The sequence below is a fragment of the Puntigrus tetrazona genome, chromosome 15 (genome assembly GCF_018831695.1).
Source record: "Puntigrus tetrazona isolate hp1 chromosome 15, ASM1883169v1, whole genome shotgun sequence".
Taxonomy (NCBI): Eukaryota; Metazoa; Chordata; class Actinopteri; order Cypriniformes; family Cyprinidae; genus Puntigrus; species Puntigrus tetrazona.
Window position 1 is genome coordinate 9,966,643 of NC_056713.1, and position 18,428 is coordinate 9,985,070.

Consider the following 18,428-nt stretch of genomic DNA (forward strand, 5'->3'; position numbering starts at 1 on the left):
AAAAAAAAGTTTTCTATCACATGGAGACACATCAACGCCACAATCTGTGTGACCAACAAAGAACAAACTTTTTTGCCCTTATGCAAAACTTCCGATTACATGGATACCAAGCAATGTGTCTGTCACGTTCCCTGTCTGTGACGCTCGTCCATGACAGTGTCACATTTACGGTTGTACTTGTTTTACAGCCAAGATCCAGATAATTCCATGAAAGCCATTTTCTGGCATTGAAAAATTAGTAGGTATTTCACGACTTACACCATTTATAAACTACTTATAAACCTGTGTCCCTATGTGCATTCTATCAACCTAAATTCTATGTGATATTAGTCATTTTCAATATTGTTTAGGACAGATAGGGTGGAGAGTATACACACTGGCACGCATCTACATCACAGAATTCTGACTCCTTCATATTACGTGTTTAAATAGTTTTCCACCAAAAATTAAAAAAAAGGAAATTAAGATATTTTATCTAATCTCACCTTTTAACATTTTTCTCTTTTAAATATATATATATATATATATATATATATATATATATATATATATATATATATATATATATATATATATATATATCTTCTTTTTTTAAATCTGTGTCATTGAATTATTCCCTTATTCTTTCAAATTATTTCAACACTGACTCATTGGACTATGTGGAAAAACAGAGCAGACAACCGTAAAGTAACTGTCTAAAATACTCACTTACTCAAACTTTCATGCATCCTTGACAGTGTGAAACAAAGTCGATTTTCCTTGTGAGATATTGTGAAAATACCTATATCATTTTTTTTATTTACCTTAAAATATCAGTTTAAAAATCAATCTGATGGCTCACTGGCTACTACTAAACAAACATTTTCTGTTTCTTTCTCACATTTCCCGTCTAAACATCTGTTTTAAGAGTAAATTTAAATGACGAAATCCCTGAAGAGGGTTGATTGCTTTATGGCAGCAACAAACATGCCAAGATCCGATGTAATTACGACTTAACTGTAGGAGGCTCTAAAGGCCCAAAATATACACAAACTACAAAGAGTTGCCTCTTCTCAGTTCACCAACCTACAACGAAGAGTTCGTTTTTATATAATGATGAACAGCAACAAAAACAATATTAGGCCTAATTAATAGGCTAACGTACAGTGTGATATCTTGAGGTTAAGCTATGTTAATAGTTTCTCGGGAAACAGAAAAGATGCCACAAATATTACAAAAATGCTTTATTGCATAAACTCTATGCATTTGTCCTGTACATATTTGAATATGTATATTAAAATCATCTATGGGCAGCTTGCAACAAGCTAGTCTCAACTACATAGCTAAATATTCTGCATGCAAAGTGTACAGATCTATCATTAAGTGAATAACCGTAAATATGGCTATTTACATTTTTTTTTTTTTACAATTACATTTAATGTAGCCGACTGTTACGTTTACCCTCGTTTTTCGAACCCTAAAGCATTCATTTGAAATACAACCCATTTAAAATACTGATTTAATCCGATTTCATGGGATACTTCGTTCACAACATACCCTAAAACGCCATTTTACAATATTGTATTTAAATAATGACATAAACTGAAATAACTGACGGGTGTATCTTGGTATACATTCCTTCACTCCTAAAATCCCACCCAAGCCCAAAATACAGGTCTAGTGTAATTTTACACATTCACCACGCTATTGTGGAGGTCAAAATCATCTAAACACGTAGTATATATCATTTTATCAACCCATCCAGATCTTTAGTTGAATGCTACAAGCTAATGTTACATTCTAGACCAGACAAGGACAGCATGAGGACAAAACACAGTGAGTGAAGTAATCGCATCCACCACCAGGGGTCGCCGTTGTACCAGAATGAACCGTCGATCAACATTTGAGTGAGAAAAAGGGCTTGGACTAACATTATACCTTTATAATTTCAGTGTATGCACCTTTATTCTCTAAAGTACACCTGTGAAGACAAATATGGCTTTAGTCGGGGGTCTCGGGGGAGAACGGAGAGCTGGCAGACGCGTATTGATTTCAGCCGCCCCCTCAGCAGCTCTGACACGATCTGTGCAGAAGCTACAGCTTTAAACTATCATGCACGAACGGAAAACACACATGTAAAGCTCTATTTACACAGTTCTGCTCATTCACATGCATAATAAAGTCGAAGCAGACCTCGGGAAACGCGGTGGAGAACATATACCAGTGCGTTTTCTACAGGTGTCCAGAGGAGACATTCATGAAACACAGAGAGAAGAAATGCATCAGGCACAGTTTTAGCCACCCCACTAGACGTGAAAGATACAATCGTCTTCCAAAATCATTCTTTTTCGTTTTTTTTACATTCCCGGAACCGAAGACGTGAAGCATCTTCATTACATACATCTGTTGAAACGTCAACGCAAGGTGCTACGGCGGCTTGAATACAGACAGGAAATGCAGTGCAGTAGGGGCACGCACCCTACACATAACCGTGAACATGACTGTGGCTCATGGTAAAGTGAAGGGCGTCTTCTGTGCAGCTCAGAAAGAGAGGTCGGTGTAATAAAAGTAAGGTTTTTCTAGCAGGATGATGACGATGGGTGCAAAGCAGAGCAAAACAACCCGAGCTCATCCACTAACACGAATCTGAGAACCATCATAAACCTCTCAGAAAATGCTGAAAACGTGTATCTGAACAGATCATAAAGTACCATTAAGCCACATTAAGCACCTTGAAGTAGTGCGAAACCGAAGTAGAGATGTTTTGTTGTTCGCTCATTAGGCCTGGATTAAGTTATATGTTATTTATATTACATGGTATTATTACCATGATATTATTATGGTATTTAAAATATAAAGGTTTTACTTTTTTTATTTATCCTGTCAATCATTTATCACTTTTTTTTTGTCATTTTGACATTTTCCGTGATCTAAAACTTAAAATCATTCAAAAGCAAATCTGCTCATTTTAATAGGTCATACAATTGTGTAAGAATTATATAATAGTTTATATAATATTGAATATTTTTTTATGTAATTTTACAAAGTAAGTCTTGCTTGGAGAATATTTAGATACTTCCGTTGGAAAATTAACCAAAAAATACTGCATAAGAAAAAGATCGATGTACCATAATGTCACTGCAAAAACATAAAGATAAAAAAACATGAATGTGTAAAGTGACGTAAAAACTTAAAAGACTAATTTGCCATAAAGTTTCATTCTTATGAATTAATAGGTAAAATAAGGTCTGCGGTAACCAAAACTTGATGAAACAATCTTTGTATGTAGTTACTTCTTAGTTACTACGTAGTCACTTAAATGCTTCAAAATCACGCTTTCATTAAGCATCATCCCTTTAAATAAACCACATATCTTGTTTTACTCCTAAATTGAAAAAACCTGTAAAAAAAAAAAAACCCACAGGTAAATCTTGAGGGCAAATTAGCCTTCTGGGTTTTGGCGTAATGACTGCAGCACTCTATAGTGTGAATAATTTTACCCATAGCAACCTACAACGCATTCAAGATATACATTGATTTCCTGGGAATTAAACCTGTTTTACCTTGCTGTACCTGTTTGAAGGAAAACAACTGTCGGAACAAACACGGAAATAGAACTCATGAACGATGGCAGCTCTAATTCTGTGGAAACCTGCACAACTTTCCGTTGCGTGGGCGTGCTCATTACAAACCACTTCAGGAAAAGCATTAGACACAGGAAGATCGCACAATCGAATAGCGGAACACATTCGAAATGATGAAAACTATGAGTCAGGCTCATGGATTTTTGGAGCTGACGACTATGGATTTAATTATGGACTACAACGAGCGCTCCTTTCCCGGCCTCCCACCATCCCCCGAGCCAGAAAAGCACTCTGGCAAGAGCAGACATAAATAGTCTCCGGAGTGGATGCTGTAACTCTCCCTCCACAAAGGTGTAATGAGTTGCCAATTACTTTTGCCTTCCTACGTCGACAGCAGGCCCGAACCCAGCAGAAGCTCATCAGCGAATCCCTGCTGAAATATCTGAAGCCGCGGAGGAGACGGCGACGGCTTATGAACTCCTGCGTGTTATTGCATTAGGGAACAGAGGTGGCGCGAAAAGCAGAAAGTCAGCCCTTTTAAAGTCCCTGCCTGAGAGATGAGGCCCCCGTGTAACATGCTGGCTTGGCTCGCCTCTACGCTTCCTGTGTCGCTTGGTCCGCGTGGAAAAGTAACGGGGAGAATACGAATAAAAAAAGAATAAAAAGCTCCTCTTTTCAGTAGTGAGGTGTTTGGTTTTGTTTCTCGAGTGTTTTTTTTCGACGACTTCATCCACAGGCATGCACATGCAGGCTCCGCCCCGCTCACAGTGGTGTCGCTACTCCATGCCGTTGCGCAGCATCTGATTGGCTGCGATGAGCATGACGCTGATGATGAAGGCCATGGCGAACGCGCATATCAGGCTCTTGCGCACACACGTCTGCCGATTCTTCTTTTTGGGATGAACTGCGAAAGACACAAAATACAGCGATTTAGTCTGAGGAAAACGTATTAGCATACGTGGCATATTAGTGTCTGAACGCGTAGGCGTCGATTTGCATTCTAGCCGACCGCTTTTCATCTGCCAATCTGACCCGTCTAAATAAAGCGGCGTTTCTGGCGCAGCTGCGAGGTGGAGGTGTTTTGACCGGGGTTTGAGGTTCACCTGAGCACATGTGGCGGCTCGGAGGCTCTGGGCCCAGAATAGAGCTAGTTATTAGGAGCTTCTGGGAACACACAGCGAGACAGATTGTGTGCCAGCCTCACCCCGTGATATCATTTTCCGCTCCAGTCCTCCTTCCGGCACAGAGCGCTAGTCAGCAAGTCCCGCCCCCTGCAGCCAATCCCTGGCCTGGTTACGGCGGAGAGGAAGCGCGGTAATCAGCGAACGTGGCGACTCCTCTGCCTTTTGAGTGTGTGTTGCTGAGGAGAACGTTCGTTTTTTTGCCCCACTCTCGCCTTTGCAAATGGCAGCAGATAAAAGTCGAGATAAAATGTCTCGCAGCTGAGTTTTGAACTTCAAAAAGTCTCGGAAGCACTGCAACCCTCTTGTGAAAAAGAAGTGCGCGTACTTGTATTGAAAGTGCACTTGTAGTTTACTTCAAAGTTATATTTGGGAAAAACTTGTACTTGGAGATAATATAGGATATTATGAAATAAAAGGCCAATTAAGTGTACCTAAAGAGTGCAGATTTAGTTTTTATTTTATTTCTTGACACACTTAAGTACTTTTAACATTTAATACATATTTACATTTGGATGCTTTTATCCAAAGCAAATTTGCATCTTCCAAAGGAGGACAAGAGGCAATCAAAACCAACAAAAGAGTAATAAAATGCAAGTGCTTTTACAAGTCTCAGTTAGCAATATATGTATGTATATACAGTATATATACACACACACATATACATATACATGTGTGAGTGTTTGTGCATGTGTATGAGAGACTGTATACACATATATATATATATATATATATATATATATATATATATATATATATATATATATTACTTGTTAAAAAGTGTCATTTATAGTAACGTAAATTAAATGTCCATTTTAAATTCTTCAGAAGTATATTTTTAAAAAAACGGTACTTGCAGGAAATATTGAATATTATTACATACGAGGCCAATTAAGAGTGTATTTTTTTCTATTAATTGTATTACTCGACACACTTAAGTACTTTTAACATAAATTTAAAACATTTTAGTACTTTTTAAAAATGCTATGCAAATGAAATGTCCATTTTAATAATTTAATAATTTATATATAATTTATATTAGCATCTTTATATTATATATAATTTATATATTTATATATAATTTTATTAGCATCTTTTAAAGAAGTAAACACTTATGATGATATTATTTTAACAGGAGCATGTATTAAACTGCAACTTCTTCTTTACAAGTGTATTTACAATGTAATTGTGCAAATAGCTGGTTTGGACCATATTAGACAATATAAGTACTTATAAGATTAAGTGGGTCAAAAAGCTAATTACAAATCAATTACATTTCATATCAATTTAGCGTTCAACAACATTATATTCAATTCAAATAGTATAACTTAGTCTATATCAAGCACTCGTATGCTAAAGTACTTTTTCAACGCCAAAAACCCTCACTACAAAAAGTACAGAAGCATGACAGCATTTTGTACTGCTGTAAAGCTGCACTTTTTGCTCTTACTTTTTGCCTTTTATTTTCTGCTAGCATCACCAAATGAAATGCTACATCCCCATACCCATTCATCTCAAAGGCAGTTGTTTGGCTAGTTTTAGTTTAGGAGTTTTAGCTTTGTTTGTGTCTCTGGATTCATTAACTTAGTCTCAGTGTGTGGTCTGTTGACAACACCTAAGCTCTGCCCAGGTGCCACCATGAATGATTCATAAATACAGCGGGCTCAACAGAAGGTGTGGATAAGGGTTGCTTTAGAGCTGTGGACATCTGTTACTGCTGGTAGGACAGAGACTTATGCCGTTGGCATAAGGGATGTGCTTGACCCCTGCAATGCTAACACTGTGCTAGCGTGGTCCATACATACCTAACGTTCATATGCGGAAAATCATTAGTAGTGGCTTTCTAATGCGTATTGCTTGTGTACTAATTTACAATTTAAATTGTGTTTGATATTATAAAGAATTATAGGGATTATTAATTATATAGCAGAAACAATAGATCGTTAGCATTGTATTCTAAATTCAGCCATTGGCTTTAATTTATCATCTGGTAACATAACTACTTGATAAGACACTTATAAACAGTGCATATTTCTCGCTTGATTGAGACTAAATTACTTTTTCACTCAGGAATATTTAAGCCACAGGCAAGGGTTTGAAGTTAAAAATGGCTCAATGATGATTGGACTCTCATTCTGACGGCACCCATTCACTGCAGAGGATCCAGTGGTGTGTAGGGATGTAATGCTACATTTCTCCAAGTCTTTTGATTCTAGAAGCAAACAGAAAATGTGACCCTGGACCAAAAAAAAGCATAGTACAGGTCAAAATGACATATTTAAGGTCTACGACTGTAAATTCTCTACCGTAAAATCTAAACTTAATTTTTGATTTTGTAATATGCATTGCTAAGAACTTAATTGGGAGAACTTTAAATATGATTCTTTGATTGATCTTTAATTTTTTTTTTTTTTGCATCATCCGATTCCAGGTATTCAAATTGTTGTATCTCTGCCAAATATTATCCCATCATAACAAACCATACATCAACAGAATGCTTTTTTTAGACGATAGAATAGATTGAATGCTTTTGTATTCAGCTTTCAGATGACGTATAACCCTGACCCTTGATAAACTGACACTTAATACTGGTTTTGTGATCCTTGTGTGGTATAAATACAGTTTAAAGTACTACTCATTTATTAGTTTAAAAAAAAAAACTAACAAAAAAAACTTTTAATGGTCGGAGGCACTCAAGGTGTCACATAGGCTGAATATAGTGCATTTACCTCATCATTTCAAAACTTAATTTCATAAGATGATTATGAGTTTCGGGAGATCTGTGGTGCAGCATATGCTACATTGAGCTGGTGACCCTGTAGATGGCGTGACAAAACCCACTCATGTATCTGGAGATGAGCTGCCCACTCAAAAACCAAACTTGCATCTTTAATTCACTCCTCTGATTTTAATAACCAAATAAGCCTCTAAAACTGCACCTGACGTCAATAGGCTGTGAAGATCACGCAGCCTACTGTAAAAGAGCATTAACCCTCCTGTGTATTAAAACGAGGAATGTTGTGTTGAGACGAGCCTATAGAGGCGCAGTAACAGGAGTATTATCATGCATGAAACAACATCAACATCAGCCCATTTTAGTTTGGTAAAACAAACAGACCGAAGCCGAGAAGCCTATAATGAACTCTAGAGAAGCACCTACACACCATTACAAACGTTGCTGTTAGAGTTAGATGCCTACATTTGAGTTTGAAGGGTTTTGGCTGATCAGAATTACTTTTAGCGTATAATCCAAAAGCTGAAATTAGTTACTTGTTTGAATGTTATACGTCATGCGCTTTTCTATTTACTACACTTATTTTCCATTACATACAGTTCTTACATCTTACATGTTTGCTTGTTTGTTTACTTAGATGTTTGTCATAAATAATGACTAAAATCAGAACTATTATAGAATGCTTCACTTAAACCGGTAGAAATAATTCATTAATTACATATAAAAATGTATATTTCCAGAATTTCAGCTTAAAACACTTCAATTCAGTTGCTGTCTTAAGTTTTTAACTGTAATTAACTTGGATGCACAATTAATTTAAACTAAAATTATGTTGAACCGACTTTTATTCATGTCAATTTTAATTTGATAAAACTCAGAAAAAAAGTTTACACAGTGCAACCTATTTTGATAACTTACAATAATTTAAAAACATAAACTGCCATGACGATAATATAAGCCAAATATTTTTTAATTTATAATACATTTTAATTTAACTGTAATTAACATGGAATTAGGTGTTTACTCTAATAAGTTGTTTTTTTAAAGTCTACTTTATTTTCACACGGACCGCCACCTGCATTTTTTACTAAAAAAGTTTTTAATGAAATGCCCATTATCATAAAACTAAAATCGTGAATATTGCACCTCATCTGTTACTCCTTTTAATAAAAATTTATATCATAATGCATCTTGTACTGACTTTCTTAAGGACTAAATGTATTAGAATTCATGTGGCTTGACTGGACAGGTGATTATCTAGAGCTGATTAATATTCATGAGCTCAGCCTTCCCTATACAGTGATATCACATCTAGCCCACTCTAATGGGACATTTACATGCATATGACACCTTTTTAAGCAAAACAAGGCAAACTATTAATGAGTTATGGCCATTGATTTACATGACAACTGTGTTTTGACAGTGTTGCCTCCTGTGCATGTAAGTTTTCCCAAACCGACACACACACAAACAGTGCAACAATGTTTACGCTCACCTCCCTCAAACTCTGTTTGACAGTTCCCAGAGTTCTCGTTCAAGCTCTCCTCCTCATTGATGATGATGTTCTCGATGTCCTTCATCGTCAGGTGATCCCGGAAGGCATGAAAAAGGATGTGTTTCAGCTCCTCCAGTGTTATCCGCTGCATGTCAAACTGCAAAGACAAATAACAGGAGTTACTCAACCGAACCCAAACTCTTCAAAAACTCTTTTATGTTTCCGTCAAAGGATATTCCACCTCAGGTTTTTTAATTTATTGAATGCTAATTGTTTCGTCTGCGTGCTTTGCATTTGTTCGGCTTTCGAACGCCACGTTTTGCAGTCGAGTGCTTAGATATTAAAACAGCACGGAAAAAAAAATCAATGAGGCCTTTGTGATAGAGGAGAAAAAGTGCATTGATCAGTCTGAACGCTTTCGTGTGGCATTTGATAAACGGATATAACACAATTAACTGCAAGGAATTCAAAGGACATCCGAGGAAGACTGTCACGGGGACTGCAACTCATGCTCGGTATTGAAAGTTGATTTTTATAACTCGTATCCAGAGGGCGTTTATGAGCTCCATCCCTTTAATTACCCAGGCAGCATTAGCCCAGAGATCGATTTTTCAGGAGGATGTAAATGAAACCGTGGCGCACTAGCTTATTTGCAAAGCTGTCAGGTTAGAGAACAAACAGTCATTAGGAACCGCTATATAGTCGGCTACATATTAATACACCACTAAATCATTCAGCCTTCCCTTACAAAACAGTACAGAATGCTAACACTGTGGTAACCTAATCATATACCAGAATATATTCATCTAATTACCACAGCAGATGCACAAGACACACATTATTATGATATTCCTAGCAAATGTTTTAAATGCATATAGTTCAAATCTAACTTTACTTTTCGTCGAAACACTGATAAAATACAGAACGGAAAGCTCCGACTTTGTGACAGGAAGCTCACAGTACACTTCTGTGGCTCTGGAGAAAGACGCTTGACAGGATGTGCTGCCATTGCAGCTCATGAGGAGAGACAGCAGGATATTACAATAGCTGGCAAGCTAATAAATCTGACAAGCCATTAAGTATTACAGCCTCAGTATGCTTACCTCCACAGTTACTTGTCATTTCACTCCACTTTAGCAAGTCAGTAAGAATGAGAGCAAAACACTGCTTTGTACTACAGCATGCACGATGCAGTAAACACTTCAGAAACAGGCCTATGAATCATTTTAAACTTGTGTTTATATCTGAGAATGCACAAGACGAGCATTTTATACAACGATTCTATGCCCATGCACTGTGTTCTCTGTTTTAATCACATAATAAATCCAATTTATTTCGCAAAAAGGAAATACGCTTCTTTTTGTGTGAGAATTTTGATTCATCAGTCTCTTAAATAACTAGTATAATGCATAATGCAGTAAACGGTAAAACTATTTGTGCTACATTCGGTGTATTTATAAAAAATAATACGATAACAAATACCAGTTTGCAATTATTAAGTATGTTTTAGTCATTTAGCAAGCACTTCCAAACAAGCACATTATATATATATATATATATATATATATATATATATATATATATATATATATATATATATATATATAATATATAATAGGTTATATATGTATTATATAGTAAATATTGTATTTTAATAATAGGCATGTTAATATGCAGTTACCTAATAGTGAGAATTGGTCCCTGTACTATTATTAAGTATAAGAAGTAGAATAATATGTATTATATATATTATAAATAAATAAATAAATATTATAGATAGCATACAACTTGATCTAATAGCTTGCTTCTACAATATGCTGCACGATTTCTGAATACACATTCAGCCCATAAAACAAACAGTTCAGGGTAGGTAATAGACGCTTCACTTTTATTCATTTGTAAGATCAATATCAATGAACTTGCAAAGTTTGGATTCCTGATCAAAAAATAGGGTAAACGATCTAACAGAAAGGGGAAGTCATCTAGGGACTCTCATGCAAACCAGCCCTTTAGCATCCAGACAGTAAAGTTGGGAAGCTTCCAGCCTCACCACAGAGAAAGAGTGGGCACTAACTGCATTGATGTAACCTTCGGACAACCCACAGCCACAGAGACAGAGCCGCCCGAGGCCATCAGATCCATCTGTTTCCACTGGAGGCCACGAGAGTGGGCAGCAGAGCAGCTCATTAAGAGCCCTCGTGCTAGATAACAAATCCCATTTTCTTTTCTTTCAAACACTCTTTCCTTGCTATGAGTATTTATATATCACTAATGGTGGCCAGAATGACCTTCAAGCTTGACTTTCTGCACCGAAGACAGGGGTAATCTTTGTCGGGATGGTGTGTGTGTGTTTGATGGCAATTTCCAGACAGACTAGACCTGATGGCTTACAGGTCACCTGAGATCTTTGTTTTAAAAGAAGAAAAGATACCTGCAGGTTAAGAGAACCATCGAACAGCTTGTCAATATAATGAAAACCAGAGTTATATAGGTTGGATTTATAGTTGAATATTAAAACAACAGATTGACAGACAGAAGGACGGATGGATGAGGTGATGTTGTGTCCTGTGGTGGGACGGGTGTTGGCCTGCATTGAGTTGTCCCTATATGCCATAGTAAGGCGAATCGACAGCCTCCGTTCATCCCAAACAACAGGCCGCTTAACGGCAATTAGTAACACATTAATGGAATCTCCCTGCTGCTGCAACGGTGGTCATTGATCCGGTGCTCCCGCTCCACTACAGCAACACACACTGCTGCCTCTATAAAGACGGACACGATGAAGAGAATCTGTGTGAGGAGAGAAAGGAAGTATGTAGGGAGATGGGTGAAAGACAGAATCTGTTTTAATGTTGGATACTGACATTACAGTAGAGAGTCAAGCTCTTGTTTGTCCAGCATGAAAATATACACAGGGTTTGGACAAAATAATGTGAACACTCATTATTATTGGTGTTAATATCATTTTTGTAGGCTACAGCGAAAAAACTAATGCTGGTATTTCCTTTTGTTATAGCTGTGCACTCTAGGTTGTATAACAATGTAGTATAAGTTGTATTTAGTACAAGCCGTGGGTGAAATAGCAGATATGTCAGACTCCCAAAAAGGAAAAATCAAGCCGTGGTTAACAAGAACGTCTTTAACCTTAAAGAAATTGCTCTAAAAATTAAAACTCTCATTAAATAATACCATAATTACATAACGTGTAACATGTAACATCTTTGTAACACAAATTTAATTAACTCTTTTTTTTAATGAAATCCAAAAGCTTTCTGACTCTCCATAGACAGCAATGCAACTTAACACGACCGAGGCCCAGAGAGGTAGTAAGGACACTGGTAAAAATACATCAGTGGTTCAACCGTAACTTTGTGAAGCTACGAATATACTTTTCCAACATCTCTGAATCAACTGTCAAAAAGTTTAAAAGTCGTACGAATCAATTCTTAAAGGCAAATGGTGATAAAACACCAACAATTCTTCTGTAATACTCTGTGCATCATTTGTCCAGCACTGTGCCCTTGTGTGACAGCCATTTGATTTCCACCCATCCTCAAGGCCCACTTCAGGGGAATGTCAGTAAAATATTATGACTCTCACGTTCTCAAGCCCCAAGGGAGTTTTTGAGCACATAATGAAGAGCGGGACACTTTATGTCCTGCCTGTAACCTGGTTTTTATCTGTCCCGCTGAGACTGTCAACATTTCAGCTTTAACACCACACACACTTGTCCATGAAAGTCACATGACAGATGTCCTTTTATGAGACACAGTGACAAAAAAAAAAAACTATGATTCAACATTCATTGAATGGAGGTGCATCGGTGGATCAGTTTTTATTTTTTTGCATATTCAACATTTTTGTCCTTGTAATGAAAGTCAGTGGGGTCTAAAACTATTTTTATTGCATGACTAAAAAATGTATATGTGTATATATATGTTGCTATCTCCAGACCCAGAGAAACGGTAAAACTCAAGGGTTCCTTTAACAGACTGATCATCAAAATCAACAGAATCATTATTAGTAGAAAGTAATTCATTTTGAATTGGCATAAAGGTGAGTAAACGTTTATTCATTTTAATTTTCCTTTAAGTTAGTATTAAAAGTCTTCTTGCTCTACACTTTTAAGACTTAAAAATGGCCCTTTTATTCAGAATATTCTATAAATGACACTTTGAGTGTATGGGAATGAACTGATGACTCTGCAAGATAGTTATCCATGAGGCATTGAACATGCATAATGTGGCCAGGTATATTTATAGCAGAGAGCCACTTAAATCTGAGAGAACAAGCCTTGAAAGTAGCGATAGATCTAAAAGAGTCACGATATGCCGTACGGTTTGACTGAGTAACGGAGATTAGCTCATCCTTGTTTTTGAAACAACAGCTTGGTAAACTGTATCCATCTCTCAGCAGCCTGACCATGTTAGAAGCACAATAGCTTTGGTCATTTAGGTTTGTGTGAATCGAATCCTATTGACTTATCACAACTAACAGTCTTCGTATGTTCAACAGCATGTGCACCGGTGACACTTTGAGCCACGCCTGAGGTCGGGTGACAGCAAAATGATGTGACCCCCATTGAATATGGACACTGTTCAGCCTACGGCAGCCATTAGTCAAGAGCTCTCCCACAATCCCTGCAATTCGTTTCCGGAAGCTCCGGCTGGCCTGGAAATTGACTGGACAGATGGTTTGTGTCAATAGTGGAAAAGATGACAAAAACATCACGTTTAAAGTCTCCTGATGTGTTAATCCAGGTTTTTAGGAAACCCTCTAGTTCTCGTTTTGCTGTCAGATATCCAGCAAGTCCTCTGCCGCTGCCCCATGAGTCTGCGCTGACCAGAATGCAAATGATCGTGACCTTTCTGTGGTATTGTTGTCTGAAATGGGGAACAAAATGCAGGAGGCAGGAGATTTCTATGGCTTGCATACTAGCTGCATCATAAAGGACCGTAGACTGGAGTAATTGAATCATCATCTACTCATTGAGTTTCATTATGTCTGCTGTCAGTGGGACCATAATGAAGAAGAAAAGCTTTATGTCACAAAAGCAATGCAAGTCAGTTATAAGGCATATCAAGGCTCTAAACCGCTGTTTCTTTGTGCTGTGCAACTATTCAGACGGTTATGAGCCGTACAAGGGATGAAAAACTGCATAACAGGAAAATCATAAATGAGATCTCTTTAATATCTCAATTGGTTATCCTATAGAAATGAGATAAAGAAAGAGCAAACTGAGGGTCATAACTGTTATGCTTTTCTAGCGTCAAAAAAAGAGCTCAGATATACTAAAATACCTGAAATCTAAATATGAACAAAATTTACATTTTTCATCAAATACTTCTTAAACCATTCATAGTTTATTTATTATATCATTCCATAATGATTTGTTCTACTAACTTTGAGTATTGTACTTTATTGTAGTGATATTTTTTAAATGAAACATTTGATAAACATTTGATAATTAAATAATAACATTTTGTGAGCTATGAAACTAATTAATTTTATATTTGCAATACATTTAAGTAAAGGTTTTCAAATTAAAAATCTATACAATACTATATATATATATATATATATATATATATATATATATATATATATATATATATAAATATAATACATTGAAAAACCTGCAATCTACACAAACTACTACTTTAAAGTTTCATTTGAATTCTATTAGTATAAAAGGTTCGGTACAAATACATTTAAATTGAATTGAAAATGTTTCTCATATAGAAATTTGACTTGTCTTCAATTTGTAAATTCATTCCAAATAATATTTAAATTTTTGGGGTTTTAGTACAACGACAAATAAAAGCCAGTGATTAATTAGGGAGAATGTTTGTCCTTATTAGCTTTCTATTTCCTTTTTTCTATTTATGTATGTAACATCTGGATATGCAGTATGTATTCTGCACAGTATACATGGATTTTCATATATGAAAATAAATACTACTTATGAAGGGTGTCCCACACGAGGGGATCATTATCAAATAGTTGCTTGTTGTTAAAAATGTAAAAAATCCTTATTTTTAAATAACCAGACAGAGATGTCCACAAAGTGTCACGCACAAATACTGCGAGCAGATGAAAACAATATGTAACTGTCACTTCTCTTGTTTTCCAACCAAATCATTCGTCTGAGAATTACAAACGGATTCTGGACCCGGCACGTCTTTCCAGCAGCGGAGAAGAATTTGTCAGAGCGCCAACATTGTCCCATTTCCATATCTGAAATTAAAATGAGCTCCACAGTGTCCCTTTGACACACTGCTTTAATATGCACACCCCGCTGCACGCAATAAAGAGCAAATGCATCGCACCAATACAATACACAATTTATACACGCTCTCCGGCTGTCCACCAACAGCACCGCCAACATTTCAGAAAGAATGACCATGTGATAAACAAACAGAAGGACCCGAATTAGGCTAGATTATTTCTTGTATGCTCCGACATGACATGAAAATTCATCAGCTGCACTATATTAAAGGAATATTTCATCCACCAATGAAAATTCCATTTACTCATCCTTGTGTCGTTCCAAATCTGTGCGAAGTCTCACCAAGGCTGCTTTTCTTTGCTCAAACAGTAATACTGTGAAATGTTATTGCAATTAAAAATAGGTTTTCTCTTTAAAGACGTAATTTATCATTACCCCAATCTCCAGAGTCACATGATCCTTCAGAAACCATTGTAACATTTGTACTCATATTTTTCCCAAAATTCTTTGATGACTAAATCTCGAATAGCAATATGTTTAAACAAGAAATTCTTTAATTCATTTTAAAAATTCTTTCAGAATTATTAATTGGAATAATGTGGTTCTTGGGTACAACTTGAGATTTTTAGTGAATGATGAAATAAAGGCTTTTCACACGGGTGACATTCAGCTTTTTGCGTTCTATGGAAGAAATTCATACAGATTTGTAACAAAACTGAAAAAACGAATATCATGATCTCTGCGCACGAATATCACAAAATCCCTGGAACGTTAATAATGGCAAGTAAATCACCTAATCTGCTGAATGCCGTTGCAATTTCACAGAAAAACACCTCAGTTCTCCTTACTCTGGAACACTATTCCCAGCGTTCAACATGCCCAGGCTTCGTCAAGCTTGCTGAGAATACTGAAATGTTCAAATGGGAACAGTCTCCAACTTAAAGAGATAATCGTATCTAATAATAACCAATTAAAATTGTGGTTATTTCCGCCATGCGCTCTGTCCTGCTGAGGAAGGCTGTGTGTAGGTCTGTGCTTGTGCATACCTGATTATGTGTGTGTGTGTGTGTGTGTGTGTAAGGAGTGCAGTGCTGTAATTTTCTCTGTGTGTGTGAGTGACAGCCGCCGTGCTGGGGTTGTGGAAACAGGCAGAGGTAGGAGAGGTTTGCTGATTGCAGAAGAAACAGCTCTCAGCCCATTCTCAACCCTTTCCTCCATTTCAGAGAGCGATGGAACGAAAATGAAATTCTGAAGAGGTGACGTGGATGTATTTGAAATAAAAACAATGAGGAGAGCAAAAGAGAACGGCAGAAACAAAGAAAGAGAGAGATTGTGAAGGAGGGAGATAATGAAGCATAGAATGAATCTATTGACATTGAGCTTTTTTGGATACTCAATATGGCATTTAGCATTTAGACCGTAAGACTAATCAGACGTTTCTGAGCTAAATTAATGCATTAGAGAAACAAAACTGCCAGGTACCATTACAGCAGCCCTGAAAGATGAACCTGCTCATCCAAGAGAGCAGCATTTCTTGCCAGATATTCTCATCATCTGTCATCATTTACTCACCTTCATGTCGTTCCAAACACATGTGACTTCTTTTCTTCTGTGGGACACAAAATAAGTTTGCTGGTTTCTGTGCTGCTCTTTTTCGTATAGAAAATGAATGGGGACTATAGGGTTATATAGATACAAAACCCACTATAAAAGCATCGTAAAAGTTTCCCATGTAATGTTTATTTCAAGTCTCCTATATAACGGTTGCACTCTTGATACTCACGCACATGCTATGTTGATATTTTGGTAATTACTAGGTAAAAACTATGTAAAAACTAGGTACTTACCCCTAAACATAACCTACCCCATAGCTACTTCATATTACCAGTAATTTCTTAGCTAAGTACACTATAAGACAGTATAACATATTATAAAATAAAGTGCAACTCATGTAACAGCTTTGTGTAATGAGCAGACAGTCATTGTGACTTTCAATTTGTAGAAAAGAGCAACTTCAATTCATAAAATATCCCTTTTTGTGTTTTACAAGTCGCACAGGTTTGCAACAACCCAAAAATCAAGTAAATGTTTTTTTCTGAATTGCTCAGATTCTGAGAAATGTAGCATTGCATCACTTGCTCAGCATCGGATCCTCTGCAGTGAATGGGTGCCGTCAGAATGAGCATCCAAACAGCTAAAATAATCCACACAACCTGAGTCCATCAATTAGCGAAGTGAAAGTAATGAAGTATCTAAATCGTTGTTTCTGGCCATAATCCATAATCAGACTGAAAAAGTCCATCCTCTGTTGTCTTCTCCCATCGAAATCCACAGATATATTTGTTTGGAGTAATTTTGGACTGTTTATGCTTATAAATGGTGCTTGATCTCCGCATACTGATGATGATTGATGTTTTTCACTGGAGGAAGCAATATTACGGAGAGAAGACTTATATTTTAACTGGAAGCAATGTTTTTGTTTCTTACAGATATGCTTTTCTCATCATAAGATGCAGATTACTGTAATGTTTATCAGCTGTTTGGACTCTCATTCTGACGGTACCCATTCACTGCACATTACTGAGCAATTCTAATAATCAAAGCAGTTGTTTAATATAGTGCTAGTTAGCTGCCACTGGGGTTTTGATTCCAGGTCATTTCACCCCATTGTGAAACATCAAAAGTCCTTTCTGTGCACTTTTTTCTATAATCAGCCATTCAGATGTTATGCAGACGATATCATTTGTCCTACTCTTTAGCCGACGCATTACATCATCTCATGCAGAGCTAAAAGACTACAGAAGCCTTCCGCTGACATTTTACATTCATATGTGGGACGCGTTTGACACAAGATTATTACTAAGACCTTTCTTTTTGCAGGTAGGCAGCTCAGAAGCACAATTACCCCCCTTGTGCCAGCCAGTCGGGAACGGAGGGAACCACGTCATGGTGAGTCACTGCCATGCTTCAAACTCATAACCTTTGCTTATAGAGCAAACCTGCATTATTATTGCTATGTAAAGTCAACAAAGTCCAAATGGACCCTGTTTATTTCAGAAAACGCAGTACCACTCTGAATTATGCAACACTGTACAAAAAAAGTAAGTAAACAGTTTTATGTTGACATAATCATAATATCAGAGCCGAGAACTGTGCATTTTATGTACACATTGACACAATGTTTTTGAAAGAAGTTTGATTACAAATATAGTAATATTCCAAAAAA

General features: G+C 36.7%; 1 protein-coding gene across 2 annotated transcripts in view; it reads right to left on the reverse strand.

Annotated features, from left to right (window-relative positions):
* Positions 1-1,208: 1,208 nt before the first annotated feature.
* Positions 1,209-18,428, reverse strand: part of caln1 (calneuron 1) — a 56,435-nt gene continuing 39,215 nt past the window's right edge. For both annotated transcript variants that reach the window (XM_043259498.1, XM_043259497.1), the window contains exons 5-6: positions 8,974-9,130; positions 1,209-4,467 (exon numbers count right to left, since the gene is read on the reverse strand). In XM_043259498.1, the coding sequence (XP_043115433.1) occupies positions 4,340-4,467; positions 8,974-9,130 (285 nt within the window). In that variant the 3' untranslated portion in view covers positions 1,209-4,339. The remainder of the gene's footprint in view (positions 4,468-8,973; positions 9,131-18,428) is intronic.